Genomic DNA, 24,211 nt, shown 5'->3' with positions numbered 1-24,211 from the left:
CCATTCTCTATGAATAGGCAGAGACCAAAAGACTAGATACTGAAGATCAAATTACAGTTTCAAAAACATATTTTAAATAACTGATAAAATCTGATAAAGACCTAATGAATTGTTTTTTTGTTCTCTTAATAATGCACAACAACATGCTTTTTTGTCTTCTTCTGATCTTCACATTGATGGCCCCCCCCCCCCACCTTGTGTGTTAAACCTTTTCAACCAGTAAGTTCATTAAGAGTCTTAGTATGTAAACAGGCATTAAACATTATGAAAAATCCTATTCATATCTCAACTTAAACACGAAAAACGGTGTAGCACTTAAAAAAAAACAGTCGTTTCTTCCCCTGCTGTACATTTTTTGGGAGGAACAAAAGCAGTCTCACACGACACACCCAGTTTTTGTACCAGCGGGTGTTAGCTTGGTTAAGGCAAGAATGTAACTGCTTTCCCACTTAGGACTGAATGAAAAAAAACTGAACAACAGTTTGGTGTCTGACTCGGTATGACTCACTATAATCTATCAAACCAAACTGAAGTTTGATAAACCACATCGCTTTATAGATATCAGTGTCAGAAGAAGGCAATGTATAGAGGCATGCAGTTAGCTCCACCGCTAATTGGTGGGATATAAGCTTTCTAGCCACATTAGGTTTGATCTGTGACTCACCTAAAGTGGTTGTAAATCTAAATGATCAAACCTTGCACTGCACAGGTTTGATCATTTAGATTTACAACCACTTTAGGTGAGTCACAGATCAAATCTAAGACTGTGTGTGTGTGTGTGTTATGATTTATTGCTGCTGTCCCGTGTGAAATGGGAGATGGGATCAGAAGCCTTGCACACACACACGCACACACACACACACACATTCCTCAGATCATTCGCTCATGGTATATAGCTTCAACAGAAAGAAAGTTATTCATATTATTAATATTAATAATAAACCTCTTATAAAAAAAAGGCTATACAATTAAACAGCCCGTGCCCTACATTTATCCAAAAATGTATTTCCCTCGATCTCTGCATACAGCCTCTGTGTGGGGTTACCTTACCTTTTTTTGTTTACCCTTTTACATCAGCCTTTCTTTATTCCTTAGTATTAAACAGACTGTACAATTAAGATGAATAAAAACAAGCTCTCTGCCATTGATGGGTGAAATGTAAAGGCTGATTTCCATTGCATTGCTTTGCACCGGCTGTAAAAGTGTGTTTCTCATACCTAATTTTAATACAAGTAAATGGGAATTTTGTTTGTATGTTTGCAGAGTTTACAGTCTAAGGCAGGGGTGTCAAACTCATTTTGGCCGAGGGCCACATTGGCATATTGGCTGTCCTCTGAGGGCCAGATGTAACTTATAAATGTAATAAAATGTAACCAAATGTAATATGAAATGAATGTAATTACTCTTTAATGGTAAATAACTCTCAATGGAAAAAATGTTTGCTTGTTGCTCTATTAACATAAATCCTTTTAATTTGTCATGTTATGAAATCCAAAAACTCCATCAATCAAGAACAAAACTATTCAAGTGAATAGAAATGACATCAAATACAAGTTATATTAACTTTGATCAAAACGTTTGATACTGAAATAAGGCTTAATTGTGAGCTGTTAAGAACATGTGACAGATTTAGCATTTCCTCAGATTTAGCAGTTCCTCATCCAACCACTAGTCGGAGCTGCAGCAGCAGCAGCACAAGCCCGCAGTCTTTACTCAGTCAGAGCTACAGCCCAGCCACGGGCTACAGGGCTCAGCTCAGCCAGTCCGGAGCCTTTATTACAGTTTTTAAAGTTCTTCTGTATAGGAAATAAAGGTTTTAACCCCACTAACCGGATAATACAGCTCTCTACAGTTCATCTTTCAGCCCAAGCAGCTAACAGCAGCAGTTTAGAGCAGCCGTCATGGAGTCACTGCTCGGATTACATTATAAACAGGTCAGTTAGCGCTGCTCACCTCATGATGTTTATAACTGTGGAGTTTAGTGGACACACCACGGCTGCAAGGTTAGACTGTTGAAGGCTATTGGAGGTTATTGAAAGGGTTATTGGGGCAGAAATCAGTACAGGCTGGTTAGATAAGTGATTCACGTCCTCGTCTTTTGCTGCGGTGAAACTGTGACTAGCGCTGTCACAGTGATGTTTATTAACGTCATTAAAACAGATTTTGTCAGCTATTGTCTTAAATATTTACACATAACTTATATCTCTCCTAAAAAGTGTTTATTTTGGTCAGAAACACTCTTCGTAACAGGCATACCGGTCTTTCGCCTTGAAGCACAGCCGTCCGTCTGCATCAGCTTCTCTTTTTCTGGACATTATGGGATAAACATTTGTATGTCTCAAGTCCACCCGCGAAGTTACACCTTCCCTCCGGCAGGGTTTCCACATCAATGACTACACTGCCGTGTAGTGGCAGTAAGCCTTAACTTCGCGGGTAACACAATCAACAAGCATTGTGGGAAATGTAGTTTTTGGTCAAAGCACGCTTCTGACCTATTTATTATAGACACTAAGATCTTACAATCTCTAAAAGGACATGGCGGGCCACATTTGGCCCGCGGGCCTTGTGTTTGACACATGTGGTCTAAGGGTTTGTTAGCAAACACTCATTCATGTCACTTAGATTTTGTTTTCCAAACTGCTCCTTAATTATGATTAAAACAAGGGTTGTCAAATAATGCAACTAGTTTCAGTTAATTAATCACAGAAACATTAATGCATCACAAAAACATTTGCTTTGATTAATTGCCTTTCTTGGTGACCATTGACCTGGCACGTTATTAGCAGTTCCGGTTATTATAGTGTGATGGAGGCAAACGAAGCAGTGGTACAGTGTACCACAAAACTAAGTACACCCTCACATTTCTGCAGATATTTAAGTATATATTTTCATGGGTCGACACTGACAAAATTACACTTTAACAAAATGAAAAGTAGTCTGTGTGCAGCTTATGTAACAGCGTAAATTAATTCTTCTCTCAGAATAACTCATTATACAGCCGTTAATGTCTAAACCACCAGCAACAAAAGTGAGTACACCCCATGACGTCATCACAGAACTGGCAGATATTCAAGAATTTGACCTTCCGCTTGAGGATGCCCCAAAGATGTCCTATTGGGTTTAGGTCTGGAGACATGCTTGGCCTGTAAATCACCTCAGTCCACAGCAAAGTGCAGTTCTGTTGTCTTATTTCAGACAACATGGAACCTGGATTTATCGTTAAAGATGATACATATCCAGTCCATTGCAATCTAGAACTTTGGTTCATGATACCCCTGTAAACATAGATGATGGAGGCTGGCCGATGGACGGCTTAGATCCTAGATCCTTCTTTTAGACCGGCCTTGGTACCACCAACGACTGTAGTGTGTAGTGTAGTGTAGTGTTGTGGTTAGTGATGTGCTGATCTGGAACCTACAGGTGGAAAGAGAGAGATGGGGGTAGAGAGATGCGGAGAGAGAGAGAGAGAGGGAGAGAGAGCAGGAGAGTGAAAGATTTTTACTCTGAACAAACAGTGAAGGAATGCCAGTGTAAACACAGGAGTGTTTCTGATAGAGGTGGGACTGTACTGATTCTGAACGCGAGCGTCGTGTTTACACACACCACTTTACGGCTCATTCAGCCCTGAGAGAGAGAGAGAGAGTAGAATTAGGCCAGGGAACTATTTCTGTGTATGTGTGTGTGTAGCAGTAAGCTGAGGGAAAGGTGTGTTTAAAGAGAAGACAGAGGGGAGCTTTGTATCCCACTTCACTCTCTCTCTCTCCTACAGGTCAACTCTTGCTCTCTCTCTCTCTCTCTCTCTCTCTCTCTCTCTCTCTCTCTCTCTCGCTCCCTTGCTAACTGTGAGCTCACTGTCTCTCTCTCTCCATCTCTATAAGATGCTCTCACTGTTGTACAGCTGCCTGCTGCTCCTACTGTGCCAGGTAAGATCTCACCATTCTCTCTATTTATCTTTCTTTGTCTTACTCTCTTTCTCACATTCCCCTCTCATTTTCTACCCTGTTTATTGTCTTTCTCATTTTACTCTTTCTAAAAATTTAGTATTTCCTCGTTCTCTTTTTATCTACACTTTCTTTATCTCTGTGTCTTTCGTTCTCTTATGTTAGCTTAATGCTAATGTTGCTCTATTCGTAAACTGCTAGGTTCTACTCCTGCAGGGGTAATTTTGGGGGCGTGTTACCTTTATTACTGAATGCATGTTTTAATAATGTTGTTAGCTATATTAGAAGAGCTAAACACAATAGCAGATTACTAACCAACACCTGCACTTTAAGGAGAGTGTGTGGTAATTTATACATGCAGTTAGCATCATGCTAATTATCAGAGTGTAAGTTTACCATCATAGCCTCATAGCCTCCGTAAGATTTGTATTTCACGTTGGCTGGCTCTAGGGTGACCTAGATAAATAAGCTTACCACTTTAACTGATAGCAAACAGCTAAGTACCATAATTAGACCTAGAACTACATCGTTTAAGCTAGATGTTAACTGTGCTCGCTGATGTAAGCTAATTGAGGTAAGCTACTGCTCTAGCTGTAGCATAGCAAGAGGCTAACTGAACATTTGAAGGCAACAAAATTGCCATTGAATTCATGTGTAGCTGACTGGTGAACATTATTGTCTACACTTCTATTTCTATGTTTTTAAACAAGTGTGTATGTGTGTTTAGTATGATATTTTAGTACTAATTCTAGTAGTAATCATAAAAATCCTTTGCCAAAACCTTTGCAGTTTTGGAGATCTGCACCTTTACTGTAATGGAGATATAAGACTGTTCCAGCAAGATTGGCAGTCCATTAAAAAATAACATTTATTCTATAAAGAATCTTTAAATTGGTAAAGAACTTTGTGAAAAGTTTCTTCGTGGAACCAAAAAGAAAAGTTAATTAAATATTAGCCCTATTTTAAGACTGTATTATATATCATATTTGTTTTTTCATGAGGACACAAGATTGTTTTATGTGGATTATAAAATTGTTTTTTTATGTAGACACAGGACTGTTTAAAGTGACCTTATAAATTAGATCTTTTATTTGAGTCGGAATATTTTGCATTAAAAATACAAAAAGTCACCCAGAATCAGAAAGTAATCATATTGCATTACTTTAATATAGTAAACCTGTGAATTAATAGGTAATCTGTGTCTAGGTAGAAGAATATACAGTATAACACCCCCCTGTACCATAACACACACAAGTACAGTACACAATGACGCACATTTACAGTGTTGTGTGTTACTGTACACACAGACCCACTACGTTTCTGTGGAGAGTGTTTTTGACTTCAGTGTTTTTTCACACTGTGAGAAATATCTGACTGTGGGGTTTTAGAGAGGTCTCACATTTTTGCTGTGACCTCCAGCGACCCTGGAAGTGGAGCCGAGTCAAACACACACACAAAATGTACCACCTACCCACTTAAGGAGCTAGAATATCAATGTAGGAACCAGTAAGCAACATCAGTTGCCTTTTTATAGTGTTACAAATAACAGTATTTTACTACCAGGACACTACATTGGTATTATAGAATACTATAGTTTAATACTAGTACACTACATCCGTTAGAAACTGTTTTAATAGCCGAAACAAACATACAGTGCACTGTAACACACTGGTGCTAGTGTAAAAAGCTTTAGCAATAACTTTTTACTTTAGTTTTTGCGGTGTATTTATATATAAGTATTTTTCACTGCAGATATATTACCTCATATATATATATAATGTTATTCCTGTATATCTTAAAGCGTGACTTTATGTTATAATTTTTGTGGATAAACTGGCACTTTTAATAGTTAATATAATATAGTACACAGAGTGTAGACTATGTGCTCTTTCTCAGCAGAATGAATGTTGATACTCAGCAGGCCTCAGACTGTATGTCTGTTTGGGGTTTTGGGTAAATCTGGCCATGGTTCAGGCTTTTTCTGTCAGGATATTCCACCTATAGAGCATAATTTTTTCCATGTACAAACTTCTGTGTGAATGGGTGGAGCTTAATTATTGTGGCTGAATAGTTAACTAAACTGCTGTAAGCGGAATTGGTGGGACTAAACTGCTGTAGGTTGAATGGGTGGGACTAAACTGTTGTAGGTTGAATGGGTGGGACTAAACTGCTGAAGGATGAATGGGTGGAGCTAAACTGCTGAAGGCTGAATGGGTGGAGCTAAACTGCTGAAGGCTGAATGGGTGGAGCTAAACTGCTATAGGCTGCATGGCTGGGACTAAACTGCTGTAGTTTAAATGGGTGGAGCTAAACTGCTGTAGGCTGAATGGGTGGAGCTAAACTGCTGTAGGCTGAATGGGTGGGACTAAACTGCTGAAGGCTGAATGGGTGGAGCTAAACTGCTGAAGGCTGAATGGGTGGAGCTAAACTGCTATAGGCTGCATGGCTGGGACTAAACTGCTGTAGTTTAAATGGGTGGAGCTAAACTGTTGTAGGCTGAATGGGTGGAGCTAAACTGCTGTAGGCTGAATGGGTGGGACTAAACTACTGTAGGTTAAATGGGTGGAGCTAAACTACTGTAGGCTGAATGAGTCGGACTAACATCAAGCAATGTGGGCAGTCTTGCATTGTAGCATGTGTGCCATATTGCATCCACAGTAGGTATGAATCAGCCTTAACTGCTATAGGTAGAATGGGTGGAGCCAAGTTAATATTTTAAGCAAAATCATGCTTTACTCTCTGATATATTTTACTAATGTCTTGCTAAGTTAATAATCACCTTGTTTGCAATCATCACTCAGAAATGAAAGAAAAAAGAACATCTCTCCAAACCCTGGTATAAACTATTCATACTTGGCTTGTTTTGTAATCCATGTCAAAAGGAACAGTTTAGTGGAAGAGGGAAGAAGAGATTCTAAGTACCAACTAATTCTAGAATCAGAAATCACACTTTATATAACATATCTAAAGATGAAAAGCAGGATAATGATCTTCAAGAGATGTAGGTTGAAGATTTTTCCATTGCCTTCACAGCCCCCCAACCTAAAAATCACCAGGAATCTGTAGATCTCAAAGAATCAGTATATGAAGATGACCCAATAATCTCACAGAACTAGAATCTTTTTGCACAGAAGAATGTATGAAAATCAGTCAACAAGAACTGAAAGACTCTTAGCTTAATAGAAAAAGCTTTTAGAAGCAGTACCAAAGATACCAAAAGAGTACTGACCAGACAGAGTGGCCAACTTTTATATTTGGCTTTTTTCCTTGTTATTTAGAAACTAAAAAGTTATCTTGTTTAATAAAGTATTAAACTAAAAATCAGGTCATTTTTACTTGCTCAACTATTCACAGTAAGAAACGTTATATATAATGTATTCTTTGAAGCTGCCCGATGGAATAATAAATGTACTGTACTGCTGGAATGTTTCTGCTGTTTTCTTTTCCTCGACTGCTCAGCAGCCGTGGGGCAGATGAAGGAGCTGCTTGTTTACCCCTGGTGCTGCCTGTGGGTTTGCGTTTAAATGTGCACACACACGCCCCAATAAAAAACCCCCTCCCACACACACACATATTGAGTGGAAGCAGGGGTTACTTTCTGCTGTTCGTTTACAGGACCTTAAAGAGCCCATTTCATGAAAAATTAGTGGTTCTGTTTCCTCCCTTCTCCACTAATTAAACTTCAGGAATTTTGTAAGATAAAAATAAGAAAAAAATAGCCAAGAGAAAATATGTAAAAAGAGAGCTGTTCAGTAGGACTGTGTATTGGCAAGAACTTGGCGGTACACTTATCCCGATACAGAGGTTACGATTCAGTATATCACAATATATGATAATGCTGTACGCAAAGTGATGCATTACAATTGTAGAAAGCAAATTTTAGAACATAAACATAGTATAATCATAGTATAAAAACATACTATGATATTTATAAAATCTTTATCCAATCAGTACAGTGGAATCTAACTACAGAGTACAATAAATCTAGTAAGTGGGTTCAAACACAACATTAAATGAACCACACCGTACACCAATCTTTACATGTAAACTAATAATAAGGTATTAATGCTCTTTGAAAAACTTACACCCCTATTGTTACAGTGGTATAAAAAGGTTTGTGTTTTTCCTTTATAAATCATTGGTTGTTTGGATCAGCAATTTCAGAGACATTTAAGAAGTGAAATAAAGTTTATAGGATTTACAGAAAGTGTGCAATAATTCTTTAAACAAAATTAGTCAGGTGCATACATTTGGTCACCGCAACAGAAAAATTACATTAATATTTAGTAGATCCTCCTTTTGCAGTATAAACAGCCTCTAAACTTTTCCTATAGCTTCCAATGAGAGTCTGGCTTTTGGTTAAAGGTATTTTGGACCATTCTTCTTATTAAAACATCTCCAGTTCAGTCAGGTTTGATGATTTCTAAACATGAACAGCCTGCTTTAAATCACACCACAGAGTTTCAGTAATATTCAGGTCTGGGGACTGAGATGGTCATTCCAGAATGATGTCTTTGTTCCACTGTATGAATGCTTTAGTAGATTTTGAGTTTAGGGTCGTTGTCTTGTTGAAGTATCCAGCCCCGGCACAACTACAACTTTATCACTGATTGTTGAACATTGTTCTAAAGAATCGGCTGATATTGACTGGAATCCATGCAACCCTCAACTTTAACAAAGTTCCCAATACCTGCACTGACCACACAGGCCCACAGCGTGATGGAACCACCACAATTTTACTGTGAGCAGCAAGAAACGTTGTGTTTTTTCCGACATGCATACCTCCAGATAACTCAATTTTAGTTTCATCAGTCCACAGCACCTTATTCTAAAATAAAGCTGGCTTGTCCAAATATACTTTAGCATTCCTCAAGCGACTCTGTTTGTGGCGTGTGCTCAGAAAATGCTTCTTCTGCATTAATTACTCTCCCATACAGCCTCTCCTTGTGTAAAGTGCGCTAAATACAGGTAGTTGAACGATGCACAGTGACTCCATCTGCAGCATGATCATGATGTAGGTCTTTGGAGCTGCTCTGTGGCTTGACTATGACTGTTCTCACCATCCTTCTCCTCTGCTTTTCTGAGATTTTTCTTAACTAGAACTGAGCCTGTGATCTTCCATTTTCTCACTATGTTCCTCACAGTGGAAACTGACAGCTGAAATCTCTGAGACAGATGTTTGTATCCTTCTCCTAAACCATGATGTTGAACAATCTTTCCAATAATTAGTGTTAAATGTATTATCAGTGTGTAATATCAGTGTGTTCATCTGCTTTATGATATATTTAACTGAAATTGCTGATTTAAACCAATCATTTATAAAGGACAATCATGAAAATTATCAGGAGTGCCCAAACTTTTTCATACCACTTTTTACATACTAGTAGTCCAGCACTTCTTACTACAGTAAAAGATTTCATAAGCCATTATATGTTAACATCAGAATTTTGCAGAACTACTTAATAAAATATTTAGAGAAAACTAAGATGGACATGAAGATGGAAAGATATTTTAGAAGTTGTTTTGTTATTGTCAGTTGACATTTTCTATTTGGAACAATAATACTAAAATGCAGCATAATTTTATTGCTTAACAGTGGTTTGAATGTTTTTTTTCTGTAGAAGTAACTGTGTGGTTTCTGTGTGTGTGTGTGTGTGCAGCATGTGTGCAGGGCACAGAGTAATGCTCCGTTTTGCAGTTGGCCATGTAAGTGCCCCAGTGTTCGGCCGCAGTGTGCTCCGGGGGTCAGCGCAGTGCTGGACGGCTGCGGATGCTGTAAGAGCTGCGCCCGGCAGATTGGAGAGCCGTGCAATGAGAGGGACGTGTGTGACCCTCACAAGGGCATGTACTGCGACTTCTCCAGAGACAAACCACACTTCCGGAACGGCATCTGCGCATGTGAGCAGGAAACACTTATCAAACTTATAATGTGTTTTAACTTGTCTACATATCACTCACACTACTATAATATTGATGTTGTAATGTAGATTATGTCCTTTTATATAACAAGTGCAAAATGTCAGGGGGTCACTGTTGTATTGAGTTACAAGCAGTGAAGTTAAAACAGCACTGACAGGTCAAAGATCTCAGTAAAATTGAGAAATCTCAGGGCAGATAAATTTTTGATTATCTGTGTTTAACATTTTTACCCCTATACTTTGTTTTTGAGTGTCAGTTCCAGAGGAAATGGTTGAAGCCCCCCCCCCCCCCAATAAAATGCGACAAACATTCAGGAACCTGATATGCTGCCAAAGTAAATAAAAAAACATATTGCTTCAATAGCAGACTGCTAGAAGTGCTCTGCATGCTCTAGCCCAGTGTTTCTCAACCCTGGGGTGCCGTCTGGCTTCATCGGGGGTGCCGTCAAAATATTGCGCCTCACGTGCATATTTCCTTTCCAGAGTCAGCTCGTGTCGGGGTGTGTCCCAATTCACAGGCAGCATACTCTGAAGGATGCGACCCACAGAGGCGGTGTATTACTGCGCAGCTGTGACGCAATCTGTCTTCGAATACAGCCTCTGAAGGATGCAGCCCCTAAATTGGGACACACTGTAAAGTTTTTGTCCCCCCACGCGATGCACGCGCTATTTTATTTCATATTCCGCCAGCAACACCCCTCGTTCTCCCCCCCCCCCCGTCCGTAAACTGGGGACCCTTGACATCTCGCATATATTTAAAGGGTGCCGTGATAGAAAAAAGGTTGAGAAACGCTGCTCTAGCCTTTTGGGTGCCCTAAGCACAATCAAACGTAAGCACAAACACTATGGAAATTGTTTTTAAGACATTACAGGTGTCATTTTACATAACTTTTTTAATGGTGCCATGTCATGTGATATTTTCTTGATTTTCTTTTTTAATAAGACTTTAAATTGTGGTATATACATAATGTAATAAAAATATAGAGGATTTAATCTCTTCTAATAAAAGAAAGGTGTAAAATTAGTTTCTGTTCTATTTTCTGTCTCTGCATGAGAAGCACATGCAGCTTCTCCCCCAGCTCTGCTGTGCACACGGCTACTGTAATATGCAGTTTAAATGCCAACTTTTGCACAGATTCTTCTTTTTTTCAAGCAAAAATGTTACTTCTGTATTGCTTATATATTGTCATTATAAGTACCGTATTTTTCGGACTATAAAGCGCATTCAAAATCCTTACATTTTACAAAAAATTGTGTAGTGCATCTTACCAATCAGGTTGTAAGGAGCAGTAAAGCCACTCTGTTGCGACTGGACTTGAGACTGGAGTAGTATTAGCATTAGCCGCTAACTGTGCTGAGCCCTAGCTCTTTTACCATTCAGAGGTGAGAATTATCAACCTGTAGTCTACTACTAACTCTGGCTAACACTGCTGGAGTTAGCTAGTTATCTCTTGCCATTCAGAAGCTAGTATATCAGACTGTAGCTTTCGCGTTTAGCGTGTTAAAACAAGCTATGTGGGACGAACTGCTAGCTTATATGCCCCTGGGTTACCGGAACATTCAGGGTTACTCAGTGTAGCGCTGTCTGTCTATCCTTAGTGGAAATTTAGAAACCTAAGCTTAGTGTAGATAAACTGTAGGGCTTTACTCACCCAAATAAAGAGTTTTCAGAAGAGAAATCTGTGTAGATTAACATCCAGCGCTCGTTTGACTTTAAAAAGAATGCGTCTTATAATCTGGTGCAGCTTGTGTATAAAAATAGAGCAGAAAATAGACATTTATTGACAGTGCGCCTTATGATCCGGTGCACCTTATAGTCTTAAAAAGCTGACAGTCGGCCTAACGTTTCCCCCTTACCCCTCTATCCTAACAAGAATCAGGACCCCCAACCCCTAGACATGAATGCACAAAACTGAGGAGTAGGACTAAGCGATACGGGCAAGGAGTAAAATGGAATTCCGCTCTGGATTCCAGTGTCTAGCTAGACTATAACTAGCAAACAGCAATTAGCCTGTGCTTATAAAATCCACTCGTCTACAAGGGTTCCCATATTTTTCTGGCATTAATCTATACACACTGGATACAATTCTCTCCTAAAACAAACGTTTCTACTCCTTAAAAAACAAGCAAACAGTGATGCTGAGGGGGGAATTTTGGTTTGGAAAAACAAAATTAGTGTTCCTTATTCAGGATCTGAAACTTGCACACAACTCCAAAATCCAACCACCAAGCAGAACATGACTTTAAATGCACACTGAATCCTGGTTTCCAGTGTCAAGCTAAACTATCTAACAAACAGCAATTAGCCTGTGCTTATAATCTCCACTCGTCTACAGAGGTTCCCAGGGTTTATTTTCTCACTTTAAAATTCTATTCACTCAGTTAAAACAAAAAAGACTGTAACGTATTGTTAGCTTGAGTTAAGAGGTGTATTAAGAGGTTTTTATTTTTTATTTGAAATATAAGTTATAATTAGAAAGCCAGTGTTTAATTAGTTTAGTTTAGTTTAAAGCAGTGATGGTTGTCACCTGCTGCTTTTTTGTTAAACTAAAATTAAGAATTTGAAGGCAAAATCAGCTTTAAAAATAATTGATTATGTCAAATTAACCAGAAATTGGTATTTAAAAGTTATGTTAACATGTTTATTGCAGTATTACCCATCGCAATCTCCAATTCTAAGATCCAAACTATTCCTTTAAACCCTTGCACTCCTCTTGCAGATATGATGGCAGTGGGGTGTGACCTAAATGGCGCTCACTATGACAACGGCCAGTCCTTCCAGCCCAGCTCGCTGTATAAGTGCGTCTGCATTGCCGGAGCTATCGGCTGCACGCCGGTGTTCGCCCAGAAACCTGCAGCTCTGATGAGTCCAGCAGGACTGCAGAGCAGCGTCCCCGCAGGACTGCAGGCCAAAAAACAGCAGGACACCACCTACAAGACCATGTCAGGTGAGTTTCAGTGTCAAAGGACACACCCACAGAGTGAAAGGTGGCAAGAACAAATACATAACACAAACACGTGGAATAATGTGTATACAGCTCTGAAAAAAATGAAGAGAACACTTCAGTTTCTGAATCAGTTTCTTTGATTTTGCTATTTATAGGTATATGTTTGAGTAAAATGAACATTGTTGTTTCATTCTAAAAACTACAAACATTTCTCCCAAATTCCAAATTAAATTATTGTCATTTAGAGCATTTGTTTGCAGAAAATGAGAAAAGGCTGAAATAACAAAAAAGGTCAGAGATTTCAGATCTTAAATAATGCAAAGAAAACAAGTTCAATAATGTGAAATAACCCCGGCTTTTAATTACAGTTTTCATGCATCTTGGCATGTTCTCCTCCACCTGTCTTACACACTGCTTTTGGATAATTATATGCCACTCCTGGTGCAAAAATTCAAGCAGTTCAGCTTGCTTTGATGGCTTGTAATCATCTAATTTCCTCGTTTTTAAATGGTCTCTTATTTTTTTCCAGAGCTGTATATTTTTCTGGCATTAATCTATACACACTGGATACAATTCTCTTCTGAAACATGCTTTTCATTTTTATCCTCATAAAACAAGCAAACAGTGATGCTGAGTGTGGAATTTTGGTTTGGAAAAGCAAAATTAATGTTCCTTATTCAGGATCTGAAACTTGCACACAACTCCAAAATCCAACCACCAAGCAGAACATAACTTTAAATAGGGACACAAAAGCACACTGTTATGGCTGCTGTGGTGACTGTGGAGTTTTCCATTGGCTGAAATCGTTAAAGAATGTAATAATATCCAGAGGACCACCTTGGCGAAGAGACAACCACAGTCACTTTACCAGCAAACCGAGAATGTGAAATACTCTGATAAACTGGCTACACTCTGCTTGGCCCTCACAATTCAGCTACGCTCTGATTGGCTTTTACACTAACTCTGATCTTTGATTAACTAAGCCAACAATTCACCAAGAAGAAAATAGAATTTATTATTATTTACTTCTGAAGTATGATAGTTAATCAGAACGTAGCGTTTGAACTTAATTACACTAAGATTGGCTATCACACTTTAGCTGATTAGCTATTCATACTAACGCTGCATTCTGATTAGTTATCAAGGTTTAGCTACATTACTGACTATTATCTCTAGAATCTTTAGAGAGGAGCATTTTCACTACTTTCATTCACACTTCATTCTCCTAAATTGGCAACACACCACCGCTGTGCCTAAGGCGTTCTCTCAGTTACACACAGATGATGTCTCATTTCCTCTTTGCAAGGTGGGATAAGCAGCTACACTGTTATTTATTTCCTTCATTGAATCTCATAAAATGTTGATCTTTTATTTATATTTAAAAATACACATTAATCAATGCATAAGAAAATGTGGTTGATGACATGGTTTCACACATACATGCACATACATGTTTGATATTTGCACTGGTAACTTTTAAGTTTCTTTAAATTTTAAGTAAATAAAAAGTGTTTTAAATTATTGTTTTTAATAATATATTTAGTAAGAAATTAATATCCTTTAGGTAGCATGGGCTAGTACAATATAATCCTTTTTTTTTTTTTTTTACACATTTTTGAATAATTCAAAATATTGTTAAAATATTATGAGTTATTGTCCGATGCCGGCTGGGATAGGTTCCAGCCTCCATCCACCAGAGGGTGCTCCAAATGAATTGGTTTTTAATTTAATTTTTTTTTTTTTTTAAATCAAAGTTTATATATTGTTTATAAATAAGTAAGAATGTTTATACTGAAATTTGTACTCACTTTCTCACCACAGAACTATATCATATGTTTCAGGGCCGAAGCTTGTAAACTTCAGTTATTAACCTTTTAAACTCAGTACTCTGACTGAATCTCCCAGCATCAGCTCACAGTAGCAGAAATGCAGCGCCTTTACTACCTAAAACCCGTATACTTTATGTGACGATTCCACTTTATAAAGTGGTACCAAAAGGTTTTGGCACCCCTGATAATAAATCACCCCTGATTTACTTTATGAATCATTGGTTGTTCAGATCAGTAATTTCAGTAAATTATATATATATAGCAGACGAACACAGTGATATTTGAGATGTGAAATGAAGTTTATAGGATTTACAGAAAGTGTGAAATAATTCTTCAAAATTAGGCAGGTACATCAATTTGGGCACCCTTGCCGTTTTATTGATTTGAATACTTTTAACACTAGTTACTGGAACCCAAAATTAGTTTGGTAAGCTCATTGACCCTTGACCTACATACACAGGTGAATCCTGAATTATGAGAAAGGGTTAATGTGGCCAATTGCAAGTTTTGCTCCTCTGAAGAGTGGCAGCATGGGAGCCTCAAAACAGAACTCTCAAATAACCTGAAAACAAAGATTGTTCAACATCATGGTTTAGGGAGAGCTCAAATCTCAGAGATTTCAGCCGTCAGTTTCTGCTGTGAGGAACATAGTGAAGAAAGAAGATCACAGACAGTTCTAGTTAAGGCCCGAAGTAGCAGGACAAGAAAAATCTCAGATAAGCAGAGAAGAAGGATGATGAGAACAGTCATATTCAAGCCCAAACCTTTTCATACTACAGTATCTACACATTGTGGGATGGTAAAATGGAAATATACAGGAAGTACTTGGAAAAATGGAAATGCTTTATTCTACTTTTCGAAATTAAAGAAACATCCAGGCCAAGTGGATAATTATAATTAAATGTTTTTAATTTAATATTTTAGCCGTTTAGCTTCATTAACCCCCATAAATTGAGGACTCTAGCGTTTTGCGGGTGTTTTCTGATATAACAGGGGAAATAGCAAGGTAGGCTCTTTATAAACAGGCTCTGCTATTACACTAACGCTTCACTCTGATTGGCTATCACACTAACATTGTGCTCTGATTGGCTGTCACAATAATGCTATGCTCTGATGAAAGAAGATGGAATGTCCAGGCTGATATTATTAATGTGGTGATTAAACAGTGTGTTTGTTGTTATGATTCAGGTATGTGAGGAGTGTGTGAGTGTAACGCAGGTTACAGATGCTAGCTTGCTAGCATGTTGTTGTGTGTTGGTGAGGAGTGTGGTGACTTTGTGACTGTAACATGGCAAGCTTACAGGGATCCTCCTTTAGCCTGGAAGAAGAACTGTCTGGTGCAGACCACACCCTGGTCTCCGTGCTCGCAGACCTGCGGCGCCGGCATCTCCGTGCGCATCTCCAACGACAACGGCAAGTGTGAGATGAGAAAGGAGCGGCGGCTGTGTCTGCTTAGACCCTGCGACAAAAAGATCCTGAAGAGTGTCAAGGTACATCAGTAAAACAGCAGAAAGCAGAACGTTAAGTGGTGTGTGTGTTAGGGTGTTTTCACACCAGCACTATTTGTTCTGGTTAAAACAATATGGATTATTTCCGTTTGTGGTGCGGTTTATATCGGTAGGTGTGAAAACAGTAATGGCACTCAGTGGAAAAATTTCGACCCAAGTACCAAATACAGCTCAGGAAAAAATTAAAAACACACCACAAATTAAAAATGATGAGTTTCTTTGATTTTACCTAATTAAAAAAATCCTCTGGAATATAATCAAGAGGAAGATGGATGATCACAAGCCATCAAACCAAGCTGAACTGAATTTTTGCACCAGGAGTGACCTAAAGTTATCCAAAAGCAGTGTGTAAGACTGGTGGAGGAGAACATGCCAAGATGCATAAAAACTGTGATTAATAACCAGGGTTATTCCACCAAATATTGATTTCTGAAAACTTAAAGCTTATGAATATGAACTTGTTTTCATTATGCATTATTTGAGCATTATCTGAAAGCTTTGCATCGTTTTTGTTATTTCAGTCATTTCTCCTTTTCTGCAAATAAATGATAGAATTTGGAAGAAATGTTGTCTATAGTTTATAGAATAAAACAGCAATGTTTATTTTACTCAAATATATACCTATAAATAGCAAAATCAGAGAAACTGAAGTGTTCTCTTAATTATTTCCAGAGCTGTATACTCCTCATGTTTGAGCTAAACGGCTGTTCAGGTGCAGTTTAATCTGATTTACTACAGCTATAAACTAATGCCAGCTCTGCTGCTGCTCCATGCTAAGCTGTTTTCGCACTCGCACTTGCTGCTCACTCTTATGGTCAGTGAGAAAGCAGCTTCATGCTGCACAAAAATATGTGTTGGTCTGGAACACAACCTTCTTGCTGTATTTACTTTCTTGCTCCCGTGCCAGACAACTCTGACCAATCTCTGACGTGGCTTGTTGGGGTACATTTAGGTGCATTAAGTTTTGTGCCTGTGTGAAACCAACCCAACTCTATCAACAATACACACGTGGGCAAAATTGTTGGTGCCCCTCAGACTCAGTTAATGAAAGAAAAACTCACAATGGTCACAATAAAAATAATACATAAAAACTCTATGAAAATGAACAAATAAAAATCAGACATTTATTTTAAACTGTGGTTAAACAGAATTATTTTAAGAAAGTAAACTCATTAAACAGGCTTCTATAAGCCCTGACCTAAATCTTATCGAGCATCTTTGGAAAAAATTAAGACTCTGTGAAACCTTTTTTATTCTGGCAACACCCTCCGAGGTGCCCTATTTACCATATTCTGCACTAATAGTTTATTTATTGTCTACTGTTTACATTTTTACACTTTGCACTGCTAAATTATTATATAACTGCGTACTTGCACATCCTGTACAGCTGACATTATTTGTCCTTTCTATATGCACAGCAACTGGTGTTCATTGTGTTTTACTGTGTTAACTGCACTACCTCCATTACACACACTAAAAAAGACTCTACCTTTTATACTTTATTTTATTATTTTTACTCTATTTCGTTTCTGTAAAATATTATCTTAGCCTTTGTTTTTGTAGCTTAGGTGTACTATAGATAGATAGATAGATAGATAGATAGATAGATAGATAGATAGATAGATAGATAGATAGATAGATAGATAGATAGATAGATAGATAGATAGATAGATAGATAGATAGATAGATAGATAGATAGATAGATAGATACAGTTGTGGTCAAAAGTTTACATACACTTGTAAAAAAACATAATGTTATGGCTGTCTTGAGTTTTCAATAAGTTCTACAACTCTTATTTTTCTGTGATAGAGTGATCGGAACACATACATGTTTGTCACAAAAAACAGTCATAAAATTTGGTTCTTTCATAAATTTATTATGGGTCTGCTGAAAATGTCACCAAATCTGCTGGGTCAAAAATATACATACAGCAACATTAGTATTTGGTTACATGTCCCTTGGCCATTTTCACGTCAACTAGGCGCTTTTGGTAGCCATCCACAAGCTCCTGGCAAGCTTCAGGTCGAATGTTTGACCACTCTTCTTGACAGAATTGGTGCAGTTCAGCTAAATGTGATGGTTTTCTTGCATGAACCTGTTTCTTTAGCACTGTCCACATGTTCTCAATGGGGTTTAAGTCAGGACTTTGGGACGGCCATTCTAAAACCTTAATTCTAGCCTGGTTTAGCCATTCCTTTACCACTTTTGATGTGTGTTTTGGGTCATTGTCTTGTTGGAACACCCAACTGCGCCCAAGACCCAACCTTCGGGCTGATGGTTTTAAGTTTTCCTGCAGAATTTGGAGGTAATCCTCCTTCTTCATTATCCCATTTACTTTCTGCAAAGAACCAGTTCCACTGGCAGCAAAACATCCCCAGAGCATAATACTACCACCACCATGCTTGACAGTAGGCATGGTGTTCCTGGGATTAAAGGCCTCACCTTTTCTCCTCCAAACATATTGCTGGGTGTTGTGGCCAAACAGCTCAATTTTTGTTTCGTCTGACCAGAGAACTTTCCTCCAGAAGGTTTTATCTTTGTCCATGTGATCAGCAGCAAACTTCAGCCGAGTCTTAAGGTGCCTTTTCTGGAGCAAGGGCTTCTTTCTTGCACGGCAGCCTCTCAGTCCATGGCGATGTAAAACACGCTTGACTGTGGAGACTGACACCTGTGTTCCATCAGCTTCCAAATCCTTGCAGACCTGCTTCTTGGTGATTCTTGGTTGACTCTTGACCATCCTGACCAATCTCCTCTCGGCAGCATGTGATAGCTTGCGTTTTCTTCCTGATCGTGGCAGTGACACAACTGTTCCATGCACTTTATACTTGCGTATAATTGTCTGCACAGTTGCTCTTGGGACCTGTAGCTGCTTTGAAATGGCTCCAAGTGACTTCCCTGACTTGTTCAAGTCAATAATTCGCTTTTTCAGATCCACACTGAGTTCCTTTGACTTTCCCATTGTAGCTTTTGTAGCTGAGTCTAATCACTGGGTCAAATGAGCCCTATTTAAATGGGCTCATGAGAAGTCAACAGCTGTAGTCAATCAGAATCACTTACAAGAAGTGAAGAGGCCATGACATGAAGCTAATTTGATTGACACAACTCGCTACATCACCAAAATTGACAAATTTTGTTGCTGTATGTATATTTTTGACCCAGCAGATTTGGTGACATTTTCAGCAGACCCATAATAAATTTATGAAAGAACCAAATTTTATGACTGTTTTTTGTGACAAACATGTATGTGTTCCGATCACTCTATCACAGAAAAATAAGAGTTGTAGAACTTATTGAAAACTCAAGACAGCCATAACATTATGTTTTTTTACAAGTGTATGTAAACTTTTGACCACAACTGTAGATAGATAGATAGATAGATAGATAGATAGATAGATAGATAGATAGATAGATAGATAGATAGATAGATAGATAGATAGATTAACTCCAGGTGAGCAGCACTGCCTGTTAACATCCAGAATAAAATTTCTATTAGCATTAAAGTTAATAAAGTAAAAGTCTATGGAAAGTGACCAGTTTTCTTCTCCTTTACAGATTCCTGCAGGTAAGACGTGTAAGCCCACATTCCAGGCCAAGAAGGCGGAGAAGCTGACGCTGTCCGGCTGCACCAGCGTTAAGAAGTACCGGCCGATCTTCTGCGGCGTGTGCACTGACCAGCGCTGCTGCGTCCCCAACAAGTCCAGAGCCGTGCAGGTGCAGTTCCGCTGCAAGGGGGGCAGCACTGTCAACTGGAAGATGCAGTGGATCACCTCCTGCGTGTGTGAGCGGAAATGCAATAAACCGGGGGACATGTTCTCCGAGCTGTACTTACTGTAACACACACGCACGTTTGTTTAAATACAGTCTCAGACAGACCAGCCACGGAAATGTGATTTATGCTATATATCATCACTGTCAGAAAACATAATCTCTATATTAATTCATTAAACTTCAGTTAATTTTAAAACTCCAGCTTCTGACGAATTGATCATAAGAAATGATCAATAATTAAAGTAATAAAAGTAAAAAAGGTTTCAGTTGGTTTTGTTCTGACAGTAATGATATGACAGTTTTTTGCACCCCTGTTTAAAGTACATGTTGATGATCTAATTTAAAAAAAAAAGGAAATTTTCAGAGATTTAATTAAACAAAATATTATGAGGTGCTTTTATCTTTGGATTTTTCACAGTGTTAAGTAAATAGAGTAAATAGAAAGTGTGTATCACGTATTGTTCATACAAGTTTGCTTCCTGTAGAGAAAGTTTTTTTTTTTTCACTTAGAACATCACCATGAACAAACATGTACAGTTTGAATGTGGGTGCACAAACTCTTCAGACTAAAACAACTGTGTATTCTTATCTTTATTTTATACAGATTATACAGTACACTCTGCATTAGGCTACATCCAATCAGTATATCACATAGATTGTCTAGTCCCTGTAATGCCGGGTGTGGGCTAGAGGAGTATAGTGTTCTGTATAATGCTGGTGCTCCATCCAGTACTTTTGGGATGAGTTGGGGAGTTGGGAGTGATGTAGGGTGGTGATCATCAAACATCCATACAAACAAACCCTGAAACAAATCCTTACAGCAAAGCTCCAAAATCTAGTAGAATGTCTTCTTTGGACAGTAGACAAACAAACCCCAACAAAAGTAGGATACACTCTCTTTTAATACCCTTATTTCAGAGGAAATTATGATTGGGCACAGAATAGTGTGCACCAACTCATACTCTAAACTTTCCAATATGAGAATCTATTCAAACATCCTGAAACAAATCCTAAAAAAGTCTAGTCAGGAGACATTTGTTTGTTCAAAACTATTTAAAGCTTTTACTGCTGCACATTGTTCTCTGTTTTTCAGTCTGTCTCTGCTGTGTTTTTATGCCTACAGGTAAATCATATTGAATTCTGGGCTTACAAAAATATACATTTGTTCATTTTTTTTTGTAAAGTGATACTTTTGTTTAACCCTCCTGTTATGTTACAGGTCAAATTGACCCGTTTTAAAGTTTGAAGAGCTAGGGAAAATAGTTATAAGTATTTTTTTTCTTTTAGTATGAAACTTAATTAGTGTAATTAACATGTAATATGAAAATGGTTCATCTCACATATTTGCAACCATCCCCTGCTAAAACTAAAACTAAAACAAAATTACAATGTTATGTTTCAATGTTATGTAAAACTATTGTGTTTTATATGTTAGTTTTTCAAAAGTTTTTTTTTTTTTTTTTTTTAATGAAAAATCAGTGAATTATCCTAATGGAACCATTACCTGTTAAGGGTAAGGAACACTATTGCACTAAATATTGATATAATAATTAGCAATGGAGTTAGTCAATAAATATTCACACAGCTTTTTAGGATTTTCTGGGGTCTAATTGACCCTGGAACATCATTGCTGTTCCTGACAAATGAACATAACAGGAAGGTTAAACTCTGCAGTATCACAGTACTAGTCTTATTCCATTATTACATTTCAGTGGCAGGGAAAGGTTACGATGGTTAAACGGATAAACCCAAAAGCAAAGCTGCCCAGTCAGTACTGTTTTTGAGCTCCCTCATTGGTTGGGGATTAACTGGTAGACCCACAGACCTTTGGATTTACCACCTGTACATTTAGGAATCAACCAATCACATTCAGAAAAACAATCGCTTTAAATTATAAACGCTTACACTGTTTTCAATGGGTGGCACCAATTTTAAGGTTCTGTATGAGCCGTAAACGTAAGCAGCACACTGTGAGAAAAAAAATATCACTAGTCTTTCTCAAGGTTCTTCATAGACTGTGAATGGAAGAGCTGAACTGGTATATCGACACTTATGATCAAAATAATAGTTGCACCCAGAAGGAAGTGCTGGAGATGAACAATCCATGTGAGGAGACACTGTGATTTGCGCCAACATGAGTGGCCTGATATCATAGTGTGGAGGTCAGTTTCATGTGATGCCAGATTACCATTGGTGTTTATTACAGGCACTTTGACTGTGGAACCAGTCTGTGTTCCAACAGGACGATGCTCGTCCACATACTACTGCTGTCTAAAGAGCTTACCTTGAAGACACAGATGCTATGCCTTGGCCAGACGCAGAGTCAAGATTCAAGATTTTTATTGTCCCGTCACAGAGTACAGATGTTCATGTGAGTGAAAAACTTAGGTGCAGGTTCCCACTAGTGGCCAGAGAACAATATTTACAACAGAGAAGAATAATGCAATAAAATAGAAATAATAATAATAATAATAATAATAATAATAATAATAATAAACTTTATTCATAAAGCAGCTTTCATACATTAAAATGCAGCTCAAGGTGCTGTACATACAGAGAGAATAAAATCAGAAAAAGAAGGAAAAATGGAAAAGGAAAAAACAGTAAAAGTAAAGTAAAATTAGCAATTAATATAAGACAATAGAAAATAACAAAAAATAATACAAATAGTAAAACTGTGAAAAGGACAGGTAAAATAATAATATCAAGTAGAATTACAAAAAGTTGTGACTGATATATTAAAATAAAAATATATTAAAACAAAAACTTAACAAAAATCAAAACATACAAATGTAAATCGATACTTTTATCGATGCATAATAATACAAATGGCTCAATTATTAAAACAAAGTTTATAAAAATATGTATATGTCTTCAGCTGCTTTTTGAAACTGTTTACTGATGCTTGTCTGATCTCAACACGTAAGCTGCTGCTTCCCCTCTTCTTCTCTTCTTATTAACTTTCAGTACTTTAAGCAGACTGGAAGTGCTAGATCTTAAGGAACGACTGGGAACAAAATGTTGCTGTCCAATGAAAAACACTTATCTCCAAAACAGCAACTTTACAGGAGAGCAAAAAAGCCTTGTAAACTTTCAATGGAAGTCAATGTAAAAATAGTTTATTTCAGGTCATTTTGTAGAAGCAATGTTGCGTAAGTGAAAAAAGGCAGATGTTGTAAGTAAATATAAAGTTAACTTTACAGTATACACAATACACACAATAACTTACACTATAGACATATGGTATTGCATGAATATACGTTAAGTAAGACTGAATATATAAATGTACGATGTTATATAGATGTGCAGACATCTAGAGGGTGTGTGTGGAAGTGAGGAAATAGTCCAATATATGACAAAAAAAAGAATAGCTGTAAGTCAGGTGCAGGAACAGAATGAGTTGTGTGGGAAGTACAGGAGGCAGAATGCGGTATGTAGGATAATATGGGAAAGTCTGATTGGTGCAGAGTTTTTATAGAAGGCAGTGGGGTGGTTTGGGCAGAACACTGTTCAGAACAGGCAGTGGCTTTGGTGGGAGGGGTCAATTCTATTCCTGACTGATTCTGTGTGTATAGCTCAGTTAATACTAATTTAAATATGAGTTTAAATTTTAAATCATTTATCATCCCCCATTCCTTCTGTGTGCAACTATTATTTAATGAGTGCATACCTATAAATAATACAGGCTCAGATCAAAAACACCGCACATCACAGTGCCTCTCTCTACAGAACACCAGGAACTGTAACCGGATTATTTATTTGTAAAGATAGCTTTTTCAGGAGCAGCTCTGTTTGATACACCCTCGTGTATTTGCCTCCTGTAAGCAGCTCTCAAATGAAATAATCTTATTTTAGATTCACTGATATGTTAGTCTGATTAAATCATATCAGTATATTATTATGTATGTTTATTAAAATGTGAATAGTTTTAATAAAGATGTCTGTTAAATGTACACGATGCAGTGCGTATGGGCCTGAACCCCACGAGCTGCTGAGACAGGCTGTTTATTCACATCTGATATAATAAACATCTTTTTATGAATATTAAAGTGTGTGTTTAATGACTTCTTTAACAGCACATTCTGACACTGATTTACTTTATTTAAAACCTACAGCTCCTTCTAGGTAAAATCTTAAGTTTGCTTAGTAATTAATAACTCATTTTTATTCATGATTCATTTATCAATGTTAAAATTATGGCATATAAGTGTGTTTTTTTTCTGCACCACAATAACTTCTACAACATGGAGTACATCAAACAGAATTGAACTTTTTTGTTTGTTTTAAGTATACATATC

General features: G+C 37.7%; 1 protein-coding gene across 1 annotated transcript; it reads left to right on the top strand.

Moving 5' to 3' along the window:
• Positions 1 to 3,293: 3,293 nt before the first annotated feature.
• Positions 3,294 to 23,962, top strand: ccn6 (cellular communication network factor 6). Its single transcript, XM_015608495.3, has 5 exons — positions 3,294 to 3,923; positions 9,602 to 9,839; positions 12,580 to 12,807; positions 15,933 to 16,126; positions 19,698 to 23,962. The coding sequence occupies exons 1-5, from the start codon at positions 3,879 to 3,881 to the stop codon at positions 19,977 to 19,979; spliced, it is 987 nt and encodes a 328-aa protein (XP_015463981.2). The 5' UTR covers positions 3,294 to 3,878; the 3' UTR covers positions 19,980 to 23,962.
• Positions 23,963 to 24,211: the final 249 nt, after the last annotated feature.

The sequence above is a fragment of the Astyanax mexicanus genome, chromosome 1 (assembly GCF_023375975.1).
Source record: "Astyanax mexicanus isolate ESR-SI-001 chromosome 1, AstMex3_surface, whole genome shotgun sequence".
NCBI classification, from domain to species: domain Eukaryota; kingdom Metazoa; phylum Chordata; class Actinopteri; order Characiformes; family Acestrorhamphidae; genus Astyanax; species Astyanax mexicanus.
The sequence above is the reverse complement of the archived record's forward strand: the minus strand, read 5'-3'. Positions and strand labels throughout refer to the sequence as shown.